The 20388-nt window shown below is 40.3% G+C and overlaps 2 protein-coding genes across 6 annotated transcripts in view; one reads left to right on the plus strand and one right to left on the minus strand.

Moving 5' to 3' along the window:
- Nfe2l2 (NFE2 like bZIP transcription factor 2) overlaps positions 1-4422 on the plus strand; it is a 34015-nt gene extending 29593 nt beyond the window's left edge. For all 3 annotated transcript variants that reach the window (XM_070020337.1, XM_070020353.1, XM_070020348.1), the window contains exons 3-5: positions 1017-1106; positions 1931-2122; positions 2719-4422. In XM_070020337.1, coding sequence (XP_069876438.1) covers positions 1017-1106; positions 1931-2122; positions 2719-3951 — 1515 coding nt within the window. In that variant the 3' untranslated portion in view covers positions 3952-4422. The remainder of the gene's footprint in view (positions 1-1016; positions 1107-1930; positions 2123-2718) is intronic.
- Positions 4423-8655: 4233 nt separating this feature from the next.
- On the minus strand, positions 8656-19674 carry Hnrnpa3 (heterogeneous nuclear ribonucleoprotein A3). 3 transcript variants are annotated; one of them, XM_070020362.1, is made up of 11 exons: positions 19521-19655; positions 17707-17829; positions 17474-17620; positions 17188-17398; positions 16791-16880; positions 16613-16708; positions 16438-16518; positions 15222-15365; positions 14386-14508; positions 14234-14302; positions 8656-11492 (listed from the first exon to the last, which is right to left on the minus strand). In XM_070020362.1, exons 1-10 carry the CDS (start codon positions 19590-19592, stop codon positions 14250-14252), a joined length of 1140 nt encoding a protein of 379 aa, XP_069876463.1. In that variant the 5' UTR covers positions 19593-19655; the 3' UTR covers positions 8656-11492; positions 14234-14249. The 3 variants fall into 3 exon arrangements, with proteins under 3 accessions (XP_069876463.1, XP_069876469.1, XP_069876458.1); XM_070020368.1 differs by lacking the exon at positions 8656-11492 and adding an exon at positions 13771-14141 and having other exon boundaries at positions 19587-19674; XM_070020357.1 differs by lacking the exon at positions 8656-11492 and adding an exon at positions 13771-14141.
- Between the last annotated feature and the right edge of the window lie 714 nt (positions 19675-20388).

Consider the following 20388-nt stretch of genomic DNA (forward strand, 5'->3'; position numbering starts at 1 on the left):
GAATAGAGTATCTGGATTTGAGTTTCAACTCTGCCTTTTACTATGTCTTTGTGACCCTATCAATTTATTAAGTTCCCATTCTCAGCCTCCTGATTAGTTCAATAACTGAGCTACTTAATTACTTTATGGATTAGGGAGCCACACATCACATGAAAGAAACTTGTAAATTACGTTATCGGCAACAAAAATGCAGACAGTAATGAAACTAGTATGTAGGCTTGTGGTAGTATGTGGTATTATGGCAGGAATTGTCTTAATGTAACTGAGCAAATAAAGCTCAAATTAAACTCAGGAGGCTGAGATCTGAGGGTCGTGGCTCAAAGCCAACCGGGGCAGAAAGTCCAGGAAACTCATCTCCAATTAACCACCAGAAAACTGGAAGTGGTGCTGTAGCTCAAGTGGTAGAGTGCTCACCTTGAGCTGAAGAGTGCAGGGACAGCTCCCAAGCCCCACCACCACCAACAACAACAACAAAAAATGGAAGACTGAATAGCATGATGGTTTTGTCAGAGCCCTGGCCCAAAGCCCAACTGCCCCTTTTCATTATTCTGCAACCTTGGATATAGTTTCACTCCTATGTTTAAGCATACTCTCTGTTCTAAGAGAGTGATGATGATAGAATACTTATCCTTGAGCACAAAAGCTTAGGGACAGTGCCTAGACTGAGTTCAAGCCACAGCACTCAGGCCCAGAGTCACCAAGCCCCACAACTGACCAAAAAAAAGCTCAAATTAATTTCCCAGATTGTTTTATTCAAAAGAATGAAAGCACTTGCCTAATGTGCATGAGGCCCTAGGTTTGATTACCAGCAATGTATTAATTAGGTTTTAAAAAGGAGAAGCTAAGATTTATGTAGTCTGGTTTAAGTTTGTGCACCAAACTGATTGCTAAAATAATTACTAGATTGTAAACATTTATGGACCTTAATCATGAACCTTACACAAATCACAAATCTTTAGCATGACAATTAAAATTTTAACTTTTTTGTTCCTTTTTGTCTTTCCCTTTTAATCTAGGTTGCCCACATTCCCAAACCAGATGCTTTGTACTTCGATGACTGCATGCAGCTTATGGCAGAGACATTCCCATTTGTAGATGATGACGAGGTATAAAATGTGATTAATAGTAATATTCTGTAACTACACCGAACATATCCTAGTTTAATCCCTTTAATGTGACTCCAATAGGAGGAAAACTTCTACCAAGGAAATATTTTGTCAAGGTAGCAGTAGTATATCTGCCTCTAAAAACAACCTTAAACAATACAAAACCACAAACCTTTGTTACTGCATAACCACAAACATGAATAGGCATAACCATGGAAATAACTCATTTATTATAGGTATATACAGATTTTTTGCTAAGAACCATTAAAGCTAAGTAACAAGTGAAGACTTGAGTTAGTGCGTGTGCGTGTGCACGCGCGTGCGTGTGCGCGTGCGTGCGTGCGTGTGTGTGTGCGCGCGCGCGCGCTGGTCCTGCAGCTTGAACTGAGTCTAGGTACTGTCCCTAAGCTTTTGTGCTCAAGGATAAGTATCATTTCAAGCTACAGCTCTGCCTCCTTTTTTGGTGGTTACTTGGAGATAAAGAGTCTCACAGACTTTCTTGCCCAGGCTGGCTTTGAATCTGACCTCAGATCTTAGGATTACAAGTGTGAGCCACCAGCACCCAGATTCAGTCTATTGTTTGATGAATTATACTAGATACTACAGATACAAACTGGGTTTTAAAACTTGTTCTTACCCATTTTGAAGGTTTTTTTATGCCTGGGATAAAAATAAGCCATTAAATTATAAATTTGAAGTCATTTGGGTAGTGGGAAAATACTGTATAGGAATTGTAAGTCAGTAAAGTATATAACTAGCTGGTTCTGTCTTAAAGTGTTAGGATAGTGTTTGGGAGCTTATAGTAAATGTCCTGTCAATTTTAGGTTTCTTCAGCTACTTTTCATCAGTCACTCGTTTTGGATATTCCCAGTCACATGGAGAGCCCAGGCTTTGCAGCTTCTAATCAGGCTCAGTCACTTGAAACACCTTTTGAAGTAGCCATGACTGATTTAAACACCATACAGCAGGACTTTGAGCAAGTTTGGGAAGAGCTACTTTCCATTCCAGAACTGCAGGTAACCAAGAACTAATGCAGTGCTGAAGAAGCATATTTTGTATATTATATATGTTTATTAGTTATATGCTACCTACTTAACAAGAAGTATTTGAAGGTGCTTTTAAATTAGTCATGAGAGCTGTCCAGGCTCACTTTTTCAAAAAAATTAAGTCATACAAAGGTTACAATTACGTAAGTTAAGTACAATGCTTCTTGGTCAGTGTCCCCCCGCCATCATTCTTCCCCATTACCCACCTCCCATCCCTACCCTCAATTTATATAATAATGCACAATGAATATACAATGAATATAACTACACGTGCTCACTCTTCTTCCATTTGTGTGACCCACCGTTTTGTCCTCTCCCCAAACAAATACTCACTTTTAACAGCACTTTTGTTAAATGGGCTGAATATTTAAGAACAGTTCTAAACCTGAAGTGTGCCCTAGGAACACTGAAAATGGTACCTAAAGATTAGGTGTATTCATCAACTCAAAATGGAAATTATCTCTGAATTTTAGAACACCTTGAAGAGAGTGGGGAATTTACCAGATTGGATTAGCTATTAAAGAACATTTAATCTTGAATCATAAATATAAATTTCTTTCCTACAGTGTCTTAATATTGAAAATGAAAAGCTGGTTGTGACTACTAGCGAGGTTCCAAGCCCAGAAGGCAAACCAACAGAAATTGACAACAATTACCATTTGTACTCTTCAATTCCCTCACTGGAAAAGGAAGTAGGGAATTGCAGTCCACATTTTATTAATGATTTTGAGGATTCATTCAGCAGCATCCTCTCTACAGAAGATCCCAGCCAGCTGACAGTGAACTCGATAAACCCAAATGCCACATTAAACACAGATTTGGGTGATGACTGCTATTCTGTTTTTATAGGAGAACCCACTGTCCACAACAGCTTGCCCTCTTCTGTTACTACAAGCCAATCATTCTCTGAATTCCTCAGTGGGTTCATTGATGAGACTGATCTATCATTCTGTAAAGCTTTCAACCAAAAGCATTCTGAAAGCACAACAGAATTCAATGATTCTGACTCGGGCATTTCACTTAACACAAGTTTCAGCATAGCATCCCCGGAACACTCAGTAGAATCTTCCATCTATGGAGACCCACCACCAGGCTTCAGTGATTCTGAAATGGAAGAGCCAGATAGTGCTCCTGGAAGTGTCAAACAAAATAGTACTAAAACACAGCCAGTAGTGCATTCTGAGAATACAGTGGAACCTTTGTCACCAACTCAAGGGCACAGTGCTCCTATGCATGATGTCCAGTGTGAAAACACACTAAAGAAAGAATTGCCTGTAAGTCCTGGTCATCGAAAAGCCCCATTCACAAAAGACAAACATTCAAGCCGTTTAGAGGCTCATCTCACAAGAGATGAGCTTAGAGCAAAGGCTCTTCATATCCCATTCCCTGTAGAAAAAATCATTAATCTGCCTGTTGATGACTTTAATGAAATGATGTCCAAAGAGCAATTCAATGAAGCTCAACTTGCCTTAATTCGAGATATTCGTAGGAGGGGTAAGAATAAAGTGGCTGCTCAGAATTGCAGAAAAAGAAAACTGGAAAATATAGTAGAACTGGAGCAAGACTTAGGTCATTTAAAAGATGAAAAAGAAAAATTACTCAAAGAAAAAGGAGAAAATGACAAAAGCCTCCACCTACTGAAAAAACAACTCAGCACCTTGTATCTTGAGGTCTTCAGCATGTTACGTGATGAAGATGGAAAACCTTACTCTCCAAGTGAATATTCCCTGCAGCAAACAAGGGATGGCAATGTATTCCTTGTTCCCAAAAGTAAGAAGCCAGATGTTAAGAAAAATTAGGTTTGGATTTGACCTTTTCTGAGCTCATGAATTTTGTGGGGTTTTTTGTACTGTTTACACTAAAACCTCCTGTGATGTGAAATACAGAAACATACTTTACAAAGTAATTCTATGCAAAATAGCCGAAACTAGTGTAGAAAATATGAAACTTTAAAAAACATTAAAGTATCAGTATGTTGAATCAGTAGTTTCATTTTAACAGTGAAGTTAATTTCTTAAGACACAGTTTGAGCTAGTTTTTGTGTAAGTGTAAATACTACAGGACTTATTTATACTGTTCTTAATCTCATTTGTTACATTCATAGATTTATATGATAGGACAGGACCTCCAGCTAAAAGCAAATCATTGCAAAACTAACCATAGTTTTTTAAAATAAATATGAAAAATGGCATTTTTATATTAAATTGTTTAATGCAGGCAAAAAAACAACTTAAAGCGCTGGCACTAATAAAGGAGTATTATGATTGTTATTTGTTTGGATTCATTTTTTTATTCACAACAGTATTTTCTATAGGATAATCGCCTAATTAACACAATGGAAATTTTATTTTTGAATGGTTTTGAGCCAGGTGCTGGTAGCTGTCACTTATAATACTAGCTACTCATAAAGCTAAGATCTGAGGATCTTAGTTCAAAGCCCACTGGGACAGGAAAGCCCATGAGACTCTTACCTCCTTTTAACCACCAAAAAAAGCTGAAGTAGAGCTGTGGTTCAAGTGATTGAGGTCTGCTCCTGAGCAAAGCAAGCTCAGGGACAGCACCCAGGCACTGAGTTCAAGTCCCAGAACCAGAACACACATCCACAAAAAGAACAGTATGGTACTAATGTTATGGTGCAAGCATGGTACTAAGGTTACAAAGAAAGTGTATTGATAGTTTCAATAGCCAAGTACATTTCAACCAAGTAAATGTGTTGGCACCTGTTGACATGAAAACCTTGATTTTTTTTTAGATCAATAAATGCCTCCATTATTTGTAGTACCAACAACAAAACTAGTATCTCTGAGCTCCCAGAACTTAAATCTTAATGAAGGGGGAAAAAAAATCTTAATGAAGGGGAGTTAAGCATTATTAGAAAAGTGGGAAGACAGATAAAAAGTTAATTGGGTTGTAAATAGGAAGCCATACTGAAATTGCAAACAGAGCAAGTTCAAAGGCCAAGGCCAAATTGAAAAAATGGACAGCATTAATGGACCAGAAGAAGTGTGAAGCCAGGGGAAGTATGGAGGGCAGGCACAACACAGCGCCTTGTAAGCCTTCAGAAGGGCATTAGCCTAGAGTCAAGTGAGAAGCTATCACCATGGTAAGCAGGAAATGAGGTTTAGAGTGGGACAGAGACCATTTGGGAAGTTAGTTAATAAATTATCACAGTGGCTTGGTTTTGGTTCAGGACCATAATAGCAAAGGGTAGAAGGTACTGGATTTGCATTTCAGAATACCTTTTAAGAGATTGAATTGAGTTGCCCAGGAATAGGGAACTCAATAGAGCAGGTTGGAAAAAAAGGTTCACATTTAAATGTATTTGGACACCTATTATAGAGGATACAAAAATAAGACCCCTCAAAATATTTTGAAAATGGGTGCCACCAAACATGCTATCAAACCCAGGGCCTTTGTGCATGCTAGGCAAGCAATCTCATGGACCTACATCCTCAAGTCCCATTTTTTCTTGAGAAAGGGTTTTGCCACATAGCTCAAGCCAGCTTCTACCTCCAGGAATGCTGTAATTGTAGATGTGGATCTGACATAGCTAAACTGAACGTCTTCAGATGGCTTCAGGTGTTGCATCTATTGTGATCCTAACTGTTCAAGCCAATACCTGTGAGATTGAAGTTCAAAGCTGGACTGGACATAAAAGTCCCTAATATTCCACCTCCAGTTGACAAGCAAAATGCTGGACTGGAGTTGTGGCTCAAGTGATAGCATTAGCTGTGACCAAGAAAACCTGAGTGGGAAGCAGAGGTCAAGCCCTGGTGGCACCAAAACAACAGCAAAAACAGCCCACAAAACCAGGACTAACACACACCATTCACAGCACCAATTCACTCCACCTAGACAGTTGTCATTTGTGCTCTGTCTGCTGTCAAAAAATGTTTAGAATAGGCACTCATAGCTAATCATTCCCTTGGTCTTATCAATCCATTAGGACCAAATGGTGTACAAGTCTACCAGCCCTGGAAATAGACTAACTGGGCTTACTGCCCATTAATTCCTAGAAAGATTTCTAGCAACTCAACACTCAAAGCTTGTTTCCTCATTTGTAAAGCAGAAGTTCCACCTGTTAAGAACTTTTATAAATGTATTTTTACCTATTTTCTTTGGCCTTAAAATAGGGTATTTGGGTTATATGACAAAAACAAAATGAGCTCAGTAGCAGAATTGGACTCATGACTAAAAGGCGTAGGTTTTAAATGAGTTGAAGGACCAATGGATCTGGGACATGGGAAAATGCTGTGTCCTATTTTTCTTGTGCCATCAAGAATTTCCTTTAGTGATGATGGCAAAGGAGAGGACACTTTTCCAATCTCAGAACAATGGTCTTACAAAATTGCAAATGAGTTGGAGGCATATCTTTGGGGGCAGTCTTATCGGGAGCACTTGGAATTGGTGATGGGAGAACAGCAGTTCTCGAGCAAATGGAAGCAGATCTCCATCTGTATTTCATAAAGGCTCTCACCTGTAATCCTAGCTACTCAGGAGGCTGAGATCTGAGGATCGCAGTTCAAAGCCAGCCCAGGCAGGAAATTCCATGAGACTCTGATCTCTTAACAAACCACTCAGAAAACCAAAGTGGCACTGTGGCCCAAGTGGTAGAGCACTTGCCTTGAGCTGAGGGACAGTGCCCAGGCCCAAAGTTCAAACCCCACTACTGACAAGAAAAAAAAAAAATTGCTCCGCCATGTAATTTAGCTGGTTAGATAGAATTTTAAGGCCATATAGCAAACACTAACATAAGATTTGCTAAGCTTTCCAAGTAGAACAAATCCTACGTTTGTCATTTTTTTCTTTTGGTTTTGGGGCTTTAACTAAGGGTATTCGCACTATCCCCAAGACTCTTTGTGCTCAAAGATAGCATGCTACCACTCAAGCCACAGAACCACTCGTGTTTTTTTTTTGTCGGTCGTGGGGCTTGAACTCTGGGCCTGGGCGCTGTCCCTCAGCATTTCAGCTCAAGGCAAGCGCTCTACCACTTGAGCTACAACGCCACTTCCGGTTTTCTGGTGGTTTATTGGAGATAGGAGTCTCACGGTCTCTCCTGCCCGGTCTGGCTTTGAACCGCGATCCTCAGATCTCAGCCTCCTGAGTAGCTAGGATTACAGGCGTGAGCCACCAGTGCCCGGCTGAACCACTCGTTTTTAAGTGGTTTATTAAAGTCTCACAGGGACTTTTCTGCCCAGGCTGGCTTAAACTATGATCCTCAGAACTCAGCTTCCTGAGTAGCTACAATTACGGGCATGAGTCACCTGTACCTGGCCCATTTGTACTTTTATACCTGACCTCAAACCATTAAACCATAGTTCTAAGTTCAATTCTGTAGGTCACATCTATTGTGCCATGAAGTGAACTTTCATTTCATATTAATATAAAACCTACATGTTTGCTGAAATTTCTGTAACTCTTTTGAAGGGCTGTTCAAATGTGTCCACACTTAATATTCAAGATTCTTCCTACTGGAGCTGGGAAGGTGGCTCAGTGGTAGAGTGCTTGCCTTGCATGCCTGAGGCCCTGGGTTTGATTCCTCAGCACCACATAAAGCAAAAAGAAAAAAAGCCGGAAGTGGCACTGTGCTCAGGTAGTAGAGCACTAGCCTTGAGCTGAAGAGCTCAAGGCCCAGAGTTCAGGCCCCACGACCAGACCCAAAATAAAATAAAATATTCTTCCTACTTACAATGTACCAGTTTTACTATACTGAGAAGGAAAATCACTGTAAAACTCCAGTGCTGCATTAAAAAGAAATCTCAAAACTTTAGGTACTAGCTCAACTACCTAGTCAACCTATCAAAATCCCAAATCATTTGGTGTTAGCATTATCTTCACTTTGCACATAAATTTTTTGGGGGGGTGGGTGGGGAGGGGGCCGGTCGTGGGGTCTTAACTCTGGGCCTGGGTGCTGTCCCTCAGCTCTTCAGCTCAAGGCTAGCGCTATACTATTTGAGCCACAGTGCCACTTCCAGCCTTTTTTCTTTTTGCTCATGTGGTGCTGAGGAATCGAACCCAGGGCCTCAGCAGGCATGCAAGGCAAGTGCTCTACCATTGATTCACCTTCCCAGCTCGCACATAAATTTTTGGTGCCAGTTCTGGGTGGGGCTTGGACTCAGGGTCTGGGCACTGTCCCTGAGGCTTTTTTGCCCAAGACTAGCACTCCACCATTTTGAGCCACAGCACTACTACTGACTTTTTATGTGGTGCAGAAATGGAACCCAGGGCTTCATGCATGCTAGGCAGCACTATACCACGAAGCCACATTCCTAGCTCCAGAAATTTAAGTTCTTAATGTGGTTAGAACTTAAATTTCTTTTAGAATTTTGATGGGTTATTTTCATAGTATTTCCTTCAACAATCTTGGAAACAAATCACAATGGGATTCAGTGCTATGACTTATTGCAATCAGCACAAATCTGATCGTTGTTGACAACCATGTAAACTCAAAATGTAATGTCAGATTCACTAAGACCTCATTTAATGTATAAAGCACACATTACTAAGTCACAAAATACTTTATTAGTCACTGAAATATCTAAACTCCACATGTATGCACATAAGGTCACCATTTGAGAAGGTCTGTTGGTATTATCAAACAGCCAGAAAGAAATGAACACAAAACTTCCAAATAACTTGACAATGGTCAAAAACAAAGCTAAGTTGTTTAAATCGGATTGACAAAATTTAAGAATGAGAGAGTAACAAAATCTTAATTACATTCTTTAATACCTATTGAAATCAAGACAGCGAGATTTGACTACAAATCAACAACCCAATGAAAGTGACAAATGCCTTGGTGGTACGAGGGTTTAAACTGGGGGCTTTCAGCCATACCTCTAGTCCTGGTGTATTTTAAAGAATGTAAATCTATGTTTGTTAAAAGCCTGTTAACATCTAACAGAACCCTTTCCTGTTAAAAACCATTTAATTACATTCATGACTATACATGGATGTCATTTAGCCCAATTTAACCAGCTCTACCTTTAAAATAATCCAAAGCCAATGATTAACCCCTTTGCCTAACTTGACCCATTACCACACCAACATTGGAATTATTTTCTAGCTAGTTTTCAGAGCTTTGCCAATTACATTAACATGCATGCAGCTCAACGAACTGCACCCCTTGCCATTACATGGCAGTCTGAAATCAGGATAAGCAAAATTGGCCTATTTTGTTAAGTGGCCCAAAACTTGACATAATTCATTCAATCCAAAGTTAAACCAATATAATATATAATAAGGTCCCATATTTGAAAAGAAACACTGTATTTTCCAATTTAATAGCTGCAACTCTCAAATGTTTCCCAGTTGTTTTCATTCTGAAAAAAAAGTATGCTTCCTGGAAGTATTCTTGTTCTGACTTCCGAACTCATGTATTAAAATTAATTTAAGATATACATCTACTTAAGATCACTTAACTGTACATAACACAAATACTTATAGAAAACCAGTTTGATATGAGAACCTTAGGATCCTGTTAACAGCAAACCACAAAATCCTTATCTGACTCTAGAATACTTCAACTCAAAGCATATTCAAATGATACTAACAGCTATTAAAGCTAGAAATGCCAATATGCAATGCTGCAGTTTTAAAACCACATTATCAACCCAAACTATAACCAAATCTAGTGACTGTAAGCATATCCTTGTACCTTTCACTTGGGTTAAATTTGCTGTAGGTTAACGTTTTCATATAACCTTTCCCCTATTCATAAAATTATGTTCCATCTGTCTATTCAGGTGTAAGAAACCCCTTTACCCCCAACACACAATTCTTTCCCAGCGTGTTTCTTCTCATGTATCCAATTGCCCAATTACTCCTGTCCAAGATATAACTGTCCTTTTAAAAATAGCAGTAAATCTTCAAAAGTACCTTTATTCTAACCTTTCCATTCAATAGACTTCCTTTTAAAACAAGCTTTTGCTATTGAAGTTTTACCTGTATTATGAACACTAAAGTAACAAAACAAGACACAAATTTCTAAAAAATAGTTTAATGAAAAAGTTATCTTTCTGTAAACATTTCATTATACTACAAATGAAACATTTAAATCCATTACAGACCACCTCTTATGTCTTAAAAATCAGAAAACAAGCTCTAAAATTGTGGACAGGCTAACAAACCATACACAACTTCTGCAACATTAGCATGCTTATGCACTACCTTTGTGACACCAACCTGAAAGTTGAGAAGTATTTCATACTGAGACAACTGAAAACCTTGAATTCAAGCCTATTTCTATTTAGTCCTCTAACAGACTTTTACCAGTTATTTTTAGGACATGAAAAATATGTAAGTTTACCTTAAAAACGCAGTATTGGAAACAATAACCTATAGGTTTAAAGATTGAAATTTCCCCTGACCATTTCCAATAACATCCTTTATTGGCACTATAACTGATTTTTCAGAAATGACAATGGAACTGTTTAAATAAAATCACTTTATTTCAGATGAAATGAAAATACCTTTAAAAGAAAGTTTCCCTTTTTTAACTAAACCATGTAGAAAGGTTATTACCTTAATTCTGGTTGAGAAATTCCAGTTCTGATCTAGACCCAACCTTTCTCTGCAAATACACTCTGGTGAGCTATTGCTGTTCATGTTAAGACACTGACTTACGACTTACAAACTAGTACATTTGGAGTGACTGTCTCCTGAAAAGTATTAATAAATTAAACCTCAATTTTTAACAAGCCCTTTTAGGGCAGAAAAAGTAGCCCTTATGACAATCAGCAACTGATTTAAGTAGCAACCAAAATGTGGGGGAAAAGGTGTCTTTTAGAAATAGTATAAGAACCTTACTGTTAAGATAAACCAAACAAAATTTAACCTGCTGGTATAATTGAGTTTGCGTGCAAGATAACTTGAGGACACTTGAACAGAGATCTTGTTTCATCAACTGTGTTAAATTCATTGTTTTTCCTAAGCATGAGAATTGGCAGCTTAATCATGTCAGAAGTTATGCTTATTACAACAATAATGTTTTCATACTTTCTTTCCTTTACTGGATATTACCCTAGACACTTAAAATGAACTCTATCTATATAGATGAAAAAAAGATGCCATGTCTAACTTATGAACACTAATGGTTATTGCAGGGGAATTAAAAAAGCGAAGGCTTTGAAGTTTGAATGTGGTACCAAAAATTCAGCTTGAGAATCTCGCCAATGTCCCTACTAGTGGGGGATGAAATTCTAAATATGTAATAGATTTGTGGGAAAATAAATGTCATAGGTTTTACTGTGAGCTACAAACCTTACCCAGCCAGAAACCTTCGTATTTAAGATGGTAGGAAAGACATTCCTCATTTAGGCAAGTAGGGTTCACATTCAACCTGCAAATCAAAAAGATTACTCTTACCTTGCTTTACAAAAAATCACTCTTTAATTAGTGAAAAAATTCAAATTCAAGCCTTACCTAATCCTTATTGCCCTTCCTCGCAGGTCTAAATGCTAGACCTAGTGTCTGTGGCAACTATCTCATTGATGTTCCAAAAGGCGAAGAACTCCTTCCTGCTAGACTTTCTTCGATATTTCAGTTGTAATAAGCAGATTTAACTAGCTTTTGGAAAGCTGCTCACTATCATCATAGTATCTTATGCTTTCACTCCTCTGTAGTTGAAGCTCTTGCTGCTGCCTTCTCATTCTTTATTTATGCTGACTTGTCCATAATCAAAAGGCTGCTGAAGTCCTGTCTTAGTGAGTTTCCTTTGATCCACACTGTGCTTTAGAAAGCATAACTTAGGTCCTTTAAAGCTGGTTAAATCACCCTCCTCATGGCTTACTTTTCCACACTGTTCATCAAAACTAACCTAATACAACTTATAAACAGGTCACATACAGAACACACCTGCTTATAGGTTGTAAACATCCACTTACTGAGAAATATTTTAACTATTAAACTAGTTCCAGAACATAAAAGTTGGTTAACAGTACAATTAACCTTAGATGCCATTAAAGGATACTGTCAAGGTTGTGTCAAACAATTTCACAAACATAAAAACAGGAAATGTTAAATCTTCCCCATTCCTTCAACCTTTATTATAACGAATAAAAAAAACTTGAGACAATTTAGCTCAATTTTAATGTTTCCCAAGCATTATTTTGACCAAGTACCCAAGTTATGAACATTGACAGTGTCCATTTATATAACCACACTTGATGTTAATAAGACTTAACCATTTTCTAATATAAGCCTATTTTCTACACTGCTTATTCACATATGCCCATTAACAATGGAATGTTGTCTTGATACATTTATTGGTTTGAGTGTTTTCTGGAAAACTTCAGTATCTGTGAAGACCGATTTCCATGCTGGCATTGCATGCATCCAAATATTAATAATGCACAGAAGTAGAGCAACAAGAGAGCATATTCAAACACTAGCACGCCCCATTCCCCTTTTTATTGCTTGTTTTGCTTAGTACTTTAAAAACCACGTAAAAATCTTGAATTCAACGTTCACTGTCAAATAAAGAGTAACAGCAGGGCACATACTAAGGGTTTGAGTGAAATTGAAAGCACTAGCTGGCGCAAACAGTAGACATTGGTTTATATAATGTATGACCTTATTATTGAAATCTCTTCTCAACCAATCTTCCAAACAAGATCACTAACTCATACCAACATGATTTAGATTGAAATATACACAGGAGTAACAGTGTGTTCTGTAGGAATTTAACTAAGAACTCAAAAACTACCCAAATTTCAATCCAGGTCTTTGGGAAGTGAGAAGCTTGTACTAAGCAACTGTGCTACATATCTGCTGCATTTGTTATTTTGGACAATTATATCTTATCCTTGGATTCACTCAGAAAAATGTGTAGGGTACAAACAGGAAAGCATGCCAGCCAGTTAAGGATTTGACAATGAAGTGTCTTTTTATTCTCTTGCTCTGAAAACTTGCATGGAGAAATTAAACCAAGGAAAGTAATAAAACTTATAGGCCTCAGGGGTCTCAAAGAAAAAACAGAATAAAATCAGGTATCCACTAATATGCTCAGACATTGCACATTTAGTGGTCCTGAATCAAAAATTAAGAATGGTTTCTAAAGGGATGGGGAAAACATCCACTACCCTTTACAAATTTAAATAGAGGGCAGCAGACATGCTTTACACTCCAAAACTATGGTAGCAGTCATTCTCAATGTGATCAAGGTAAATGTAGAATGGAGATGTTCTAAACACAGCTACGATTCAGCAAATCTTAAAACACACTAAAACCATGATTACATTGAAAGAAAATGCACAAAAACCAAATAGGGATTTTGAGGGGTTTTTTTCATTGGAAGGTAATCTTAATGCTATTAAAGTCACAAATATGCTAATTTAAATACCCAATCCTATGTATCTAAAACACACAATGCATACATACAAGTATCTATTCTCTCCACATGTCAGCGCCCATTCGTATCATGGTTTGGAAATGAGGAGAATAGATTCCCCTTAAACTGCAAGTCAGTAGGTGTTTCTTTACAGTTAACTTTAGCAAAATTCATACAAAATAGTAATTAACAATGATCTTTACTTGTTAACTCACAAGGAAACACCTTCAAAACTGCATTTTGTTAAAGTTTCTGTACTAAAATGTAGAAAAACTGAACTACACAAATATTGAAAAGTTAAAAATTCCTTAATTTTTTATTCCTGGTACCACTACCACAATTTACAGGGCAATATACCTGATGTAATGAAAAGAAAAAGAAAAAGACAAAGCTACAACAGATAAAAGACCTCAGGAATGTACATCTAATTGACACTACATTGCATTAATCAATAGCTGCACTTTTTGCAAACTGTGGCTATGACAGTCCTGAACAAGAAGGGTTTCCTGTTTAAGCTGCAGTAACTTTTCTGACTATGGATCATCGTTCCTTCTGTGGCAGATTTTTACAGTTCCTCTAATGCATTTGGGACGACTGTCTCAAAGTAACCTGCAGCTTTCCTGACAACTCCTCGCTCTCTCTCCTGCTAAGAACTGTAGCCTGTTGAATAATACAGGATAAAAAAATTATTACAGTCAGTGAACAGTTCCACATATTATTTATCATCATAATAAAAATTTAAAGATACCTACCCTTTTTCTGTTGTTTTTAAAACCTTCTGCTACCATATCCACCACTTCCACCACCAGATCCATAACCACCTGGGAATACAAAGGCAAAATTTTCAAATACACAAACTTTTAAGCTTAACTGACTCTAAAAGTTTTTACTAAAAATTATTTACCACCATATGGACTGCCAGAGCTTCTTCCACCAAAACTGCCCCCCTTCATGGGTCCATAATTTGATTGCTGTTGTCCACTGTAATTTCCAAAATCATTATAGTTGCCACCACCACCGTAGTTACCTAAAATTGCAAAGATTTTATTTGTAGTTTACCCAGACCCAAGTTTTATCCCCTTAAAATTATGGAATTCTACCTCTGACGACCATAGTAGCACACTCTACAACAATTACATGCAACTCTATGAATCAATGACCAAGATCATAGAAAACTACCAACCTCCCTTTACCAGAGGTTTCATAACAGACCCAAGACATGGGTTAAAGAAGAAACCAAGGGCTGGGAAGGTGGCTCAGTGGTAGAGAGCGCTTGCCTTGCATGCCTGAGGCCCTGGGTTTGATTCCTCAGCACCACATAAGCAAAAAAAAAAAAAAAAGCCAGAAGTGGTGCTGTGGCTCAAGTGGTAGAGGGCAGGCCTTGAGCTGAGGGACAGTGCCCACCCAGGCCCAGAGTTCAGGCCCCACGACCCGAACCAATAAAACAAAAAAAACAAAAAAACCCAAAAGTATTTTAGCTAAGACCACAGACGGTACCCTTATTCACTTCAAAATTCAAGCATTCAATTTGCATGTTCTATTTCCTAGTTTAGAAGGGCCCACTTTACAACTTCTGAGAGGTAGGGATACTTTTACTCCTTTACTCTATGGCCAAGAAAAATTAGCTTCAGTATCTATTTTTCTACTATTATATTTTATTAAGGTGTTAAAAACATCTTTTAAACATTTGTAATGAAAAAGAGTATCGAATATTTAACAAATGAGTAAAAGCAAACTTACCACCACCAAAATTTCCTCCTTCATTGTAACCATCATATCCTCCTCCACCACCACCATATCCTCCACCTTGGTTTCCATAACCTGGTCCACCACCACCATAGCCTCCTCTACTACTATAACCAGGGCCGCCGCCATAGTTGCCACCTGAATGAAAATAAGCCACATAAAACATTATAAAGGGAGGGGCTGGGAAGGTGGCTCAGTGGTAGAGCACTTGCCTTGCATGCCTAAGACCCTGGGTTCGATTCCTCAGCACCACATAAACAAAAAGAAAATAGCCGGAAGTGGTGCTGTGGCTCAAGTGGTAGATCGCTAGCCTTGAGCTGAAGAACTGAGGGACAGTGCCCAGGCCCAGAGTTCAGGCCCCATGACCGGACCCCCCCCCCCAAAAAAAAATTATAAGGGGATGAAGATACTGAATTCGTTTCATATTATTTTTCATCAACTGGCAAGCCAATAAACATTATAAAACCTGGTAATAGGGCTGGGAACGTGGCTCAGTAGTGGAGTGCTTGCCTAGCATGCATGAAGCCTGGGTTGGATTCCTCAGTACCACATACACAGAAAAAGCCAAAAGTGGTGCTATGGCTCAAGTGGCACGAGCAAAAGCCCAGGACAGTGCCTAAGCCCTGAGTTCAGGCCGCAGGACCGCCCCTCCCCCTCCCCAAAAAGAACCAACAAAAACAAAAAACAAACCCTAATGCTTAGCCATTAACAGTAAGAATCTTAACAGAATCTTGAAAACAAAATTCATCTGTTAAATGTTTAAATTTCACTAAGAAAAACAAGGCCAGCTTGGCCCTGGTGCTTCATGTCTACAAACCTAGCTCATCAGGAGGGCAAAGTCTGAAGCCAGCTCATACAAAACTCCATTTCCAATTATCCAGCAAAATGCTAAGATGGAGGTGTGGTTCAAGTAGTAAGCAAGTAAACTGAGTGAAGTAGGCCTGAGTACCTGCACCCTCCAAAAAAGCCCCAGTAACTCAACTGCTATCACAGATGATTCTTGGGGGTGGGGGAGAAAAAAGGAGTAGGGCCCTCAAGCTTGCAGGCTATGCTCTATCACGAGTCATATCCCTAGCCCACAGTAAAATGTATCTTTTTGGCCAAAAAGGACTAATGGTCAATCTCCAAGGGGAAAGTTCACTCTTCTGAAGAGTTTAAAAGTATATTTAATTTGTCTAACCTCATTTAGACAAAATAAACGTAAGCTTACCATCACCTCCAAATCCATTGTATCCACCATCACCTCCTCCATAGCTACCTCTGCTGCCACCACCTCCACCACCATAGCCTCCTAAGGAAAGCGAAGATATGAATTAAAATTATATATGCAAGTTACTGTTCAATTCAAGATACACTTGTACTTACAACTGAAGTATATATCCTACCTCTTCCACCAAAGTTTCCACCACGTCCAAAATTACCTCCACCACCTCCAAAGTTTCCTCCACGACCCATAAAGTTGCCAGATCCACCTCCACGACCTTTAACACAGGCCAAGTTAAGGTTTTTAAGAATTTCACTAACATCACTCATTTATTATATACGTGTAACAGATCTACTTACCTCTTTGTGATCCAGCAGACTGCATCTCTTGTTTAGAAAGGGCCTTTTTCACTTCACAATTATGCCCATTAATAGTGTGGTATTTCTGAACTAAAATTTTTTTAATCAAACAAAAGAAAGTTATTTTATGTTTGGAAAAGAACATAAAAATGATAACCTCTGTCATTATGCACCTCATTAACACACTGTCAATAAGACAGCTGAGTCTTGAGTGAGGGTAAGGGAATGTTCTGGGAAGTTAAAATGTTGATTTCTTGAACTAGATGCTGGTCACACAGGTGCAATTTACAGAAAGTGACCTATCCACTTTTTAGGTTAGTAAATACAACAAAATTTGCTAAGCAACTTAGCAAATTTAGTTGAAACTAAAAATTCAAATTCCAGTATTTTTACTTACCAACAATTTTATCAACTGTATCATGATCATCAAAAGTTACAAAAGCAAATCCTCTCTTTTTTCCACTCTGCCGGTCTTCCATAACTTCTATGGTTTCAATCTTGCCATATTTTTCAAAGTAGTCTCTCAAATTATATTCTTCTGTATCTTCTTTAATACCACCAACAAAAATTTTCTTCACTGTTAGATGGGCTCCTGGCTTCACAGAATCCTACAGATAAAGAAATTAAGTCAAAAAGCCAAACTTTCACTGTTCCACATATAATACAACAAGGTATTGAAATACCTCTCTAGAAACCGCTCTCTTTGGTTCCACAACACGTCCATCAACCTTGTGGGGTCTAGCACACATGGCTGCATCCACCTCTTCAACACAAGAATAAGTCACAAAACCGAAGCCCCTGGAACGTTTTGTCTGAGGATCTCTCATTACCTACAAAATAAAAATTTTTAAAAATTTAGTATACCTCCACAGGTCCTCTACCCTTCCTAAGAATCTTTTTCTTCCTTTTAACTTACCACACAATCTGTGAGTGTGCCCCATTTCTCAAAATGTTCTCTTAAACTATCATCTGTAGTTTCGAAGCTCAGACCACCAATAAACAGCTTCCGCAGCTGCTCTGGTTCCTTTGGATCATGGCCCTAGGAAAAAGAATCATTATATTTTATTATTTCTTGTAATTTTTTAAAATTTGCATTCTTTGTAAGCTCCTGTAGCATTAACAGTTTGACCAATTAAATTTACCTAAAATGGCGCCAATAATTACTTTAAGTCAAAATAATTTCAGAATAAAAAAAATCCTTTCTTCAACGCTGCAACTAAGTGTCCAGGAAGAGATTATTTTAATTAATAAGTCATTTTCTAAGAAGCACGGTATCCAGAATGTTCAACCACTCCATTTGAAGTATTCCTAGTCTACACTTCCAACATCTAACTTGAAATGACAGCCTGCAAAATACACCTGGCAAATCTAGAGAAAAATCAACATTACAATAGGCATTCCTAGGCTAAACCAACATCTCTTCCACCAAAAAAAAATTTTTGAAAGATAAGCAAACCGTGTAGCTTTCTGCTATCAATGTTACATGATACAATATGTGCATTTACATCATACGGCCAAGTGATCCAAATACAACTTACGTCGTGTACAGTATATACTGCCTGACCAGAGTTAAGCACAAAACAGAAATGCTCATTAAAAAGTTAAGATGCAACCTGAAATTGTTTCCCAATGCTACAAAATTGCCACAATCACGCACGAATTTCGATCATCTGAAGTCCTTTAAAGGGGCTCACATTTATATTCTAATGTCCTCTAGAAACAGAGAGGTTAGGAGATCTTCGTATGCTAGGTTAAACGGTTAACAGCCTGTTAATCCACTTTCCCTGTTGGCTAAAAGTATTTCCTAAGAACACGAAAACTGACTGAAGAAATAGAACACGTACATAAATCTCAAACACTTAAGGAACTAGAACTCATAAAATACCACCAGAGCCAAAACAAGCAACGGGATATTCAGGCTTTTTTTTTTCAAATAGCTAAGTTCCTATTTCACTACTACACATTGTAAATTTCAAATTCTACAACAATAAAAAGCACTTCACCCACGTGGGGATCTGCGTAGTACCATTCTAAATACTGTAGGAAGCAGTTTAAATCGGCAGGCTCTCCAGAAAAAAAAAAAAAACCCAACCGGGAGCTGTTAACAGGCTAAACAATTTCACCAGTTCTGGTCGCCGCCGTGCTCCGTAAAGGCCTAGAATCGCGCCCGGAGAACTTCAGTGAAAGCACCGCGCCCCGGAGCTTCTCGGCCATTTTCGGCAACGCCGGGCCGCCTCCCGCCATCTCTCTCCAATCCCGCGCTCTTTCCCGGCGACGCAGCGAGGCGGCGGCCATTGCGGACCAATGCGCCATTTCGTAACGCGGCGGCGGATCGGAGTCGATGTGGCCGCCGCCCGCCTGCTCGATCGCCCGGATGTGCCTGCTCGTCCCCTCCCCTCCCCCACCACCTCCTCCCAACCGCTCCCGGGAAGGCCCGCCATGCCGCTCTCGGCCACGCATCCGAGGCCGCGCAGCCGGCGGGCCGTCTGGCCTCCTAAGGGGTCCCCCGACCACGCTGCGTCTCCGTGGGCCACCAGTGAGGCCGAAGGTGCGGGCGAGGCGGGCGAGGAGCCCCGAGGAGGCCTCACAGGCCTGCTCCCCTCCCCCACCCGCCGCCCGTCTCAACGCAGAGCGCGGGACGGCCGACTCGGTCCACCCGGCCTCCCCGCTCCCCGCCAGGCCCCCCCAAGCCGGTTGCTACCCATCAACCCCCCGCTCTCCCCCTAATACCTCCTCCCCCCGGCGACGGCGGCGACGGCCGGAGTCGGGCTGGGGGCGACCGGGCGGCGGTTTTACCTCCATTTTGAGACCGGACTCGCCTCTTCCAACTCGAGTTCAATATGGGACCGAGAGGAAGAGGCGGGGCTAGTCGTCACGTGACGCTCTTTCCGCGCGCCGCCGGCCTGCCGGGGGAGGGGCGATCTCGGGAAGGGGCGTGGCCAGGCAGGAGCGAAGGGGGACTAGACCAGCGGGTTGGCGGGCGGAGGTTTGGCGGGTCGCGGGAGCGCGCGCGCCTCACTAACATCCAATGAAGTGCCGCCTTGGTCGCTGTTCGCGCCAGGGCGGCTGTCGGCACGTCAAAAAGGGCTCGGCCAATGGTGAGCGCCCACGTCGGGAGAACGTCTCCTGACCGCGCGTCACCTGAAAGAAAGGCCTTTCCCTTTCTTCTCGCGCGGCCTGCCCCTCCCCCGCGCGGGCCTCTTCGTCCCTGTTTCCGAATCCTTCCCGGTCCCGTTTCTGAAGTTAAAAAACACATTTTCCTGTACCGTAAATTGCTAGAAAGCCCTCCGTGTCCAATGGATAACTTCTAACGTTTTCAGTTGCCGGATTCCAGTGACTGCGACGCCCACCGGGGAGGGCCTGTCCTGAAATCCGCGCGACGGTGACATTGCCTGTGTCCCGGGCCTGGCCCGGGCCTCGCCTGAGGCTGACACACTGGTTTTCCCCTTGGCGACCTGAGGCCGGGCTGACGGAGGTCAGGGCGCTAGGCACACTGATCCCAGGTTAGGTCGCACATGCTCGCTAATGCTTTTCTAGCTGTGGAGGGGAGAACAAACAAGCGGTCACGTCTGCCCTGGGACACAGAATCTAGAGAAAC

The sequence above is a fragment of the Dipodomys merriami genome, unplaced genomic scaffold (genome assembly GCF_024711535.1).
Source record: "Dipodomys merriami isolate MVZ:Mamm:240054 unplaced genomic scaffold, mDipMer1.0.p SCAF_1, whole genome shotgun sequence".
In the NCBI taxonomy this organism is placed as follows: Eukaryota; Metazoa; Chordata; class Mammalia; order Rodentia; family Heteromyidae; genus Dipodomys; species Dipodomys merriami.

Bases quoted from the DNA above. Each gene is read 5' to 3' on its own strand.
- Hnrnpa3 (XM_070020362.1), bottom strand. From the start codon at position 19,592: ATGGAGGTAAAACCGCCGCCCGGTCGCCCCCAGCCCGACTCCGGCCGT. The intron at 17,621-17,706 runs GTAAGTTAAAAG...TTTATTTTGTAG, and splicing joins GCACACTCACAGATTGTGTG to GTAATGAGAGATCCTCAGAC. The intron at 16,709-16,790 runs GTAAGTAGATCT...CCTGTGTTAAAG, and splicing joins GTCTGCTGGATCACAAAGAG to GTCGTGGAGGTGGATCTGGC.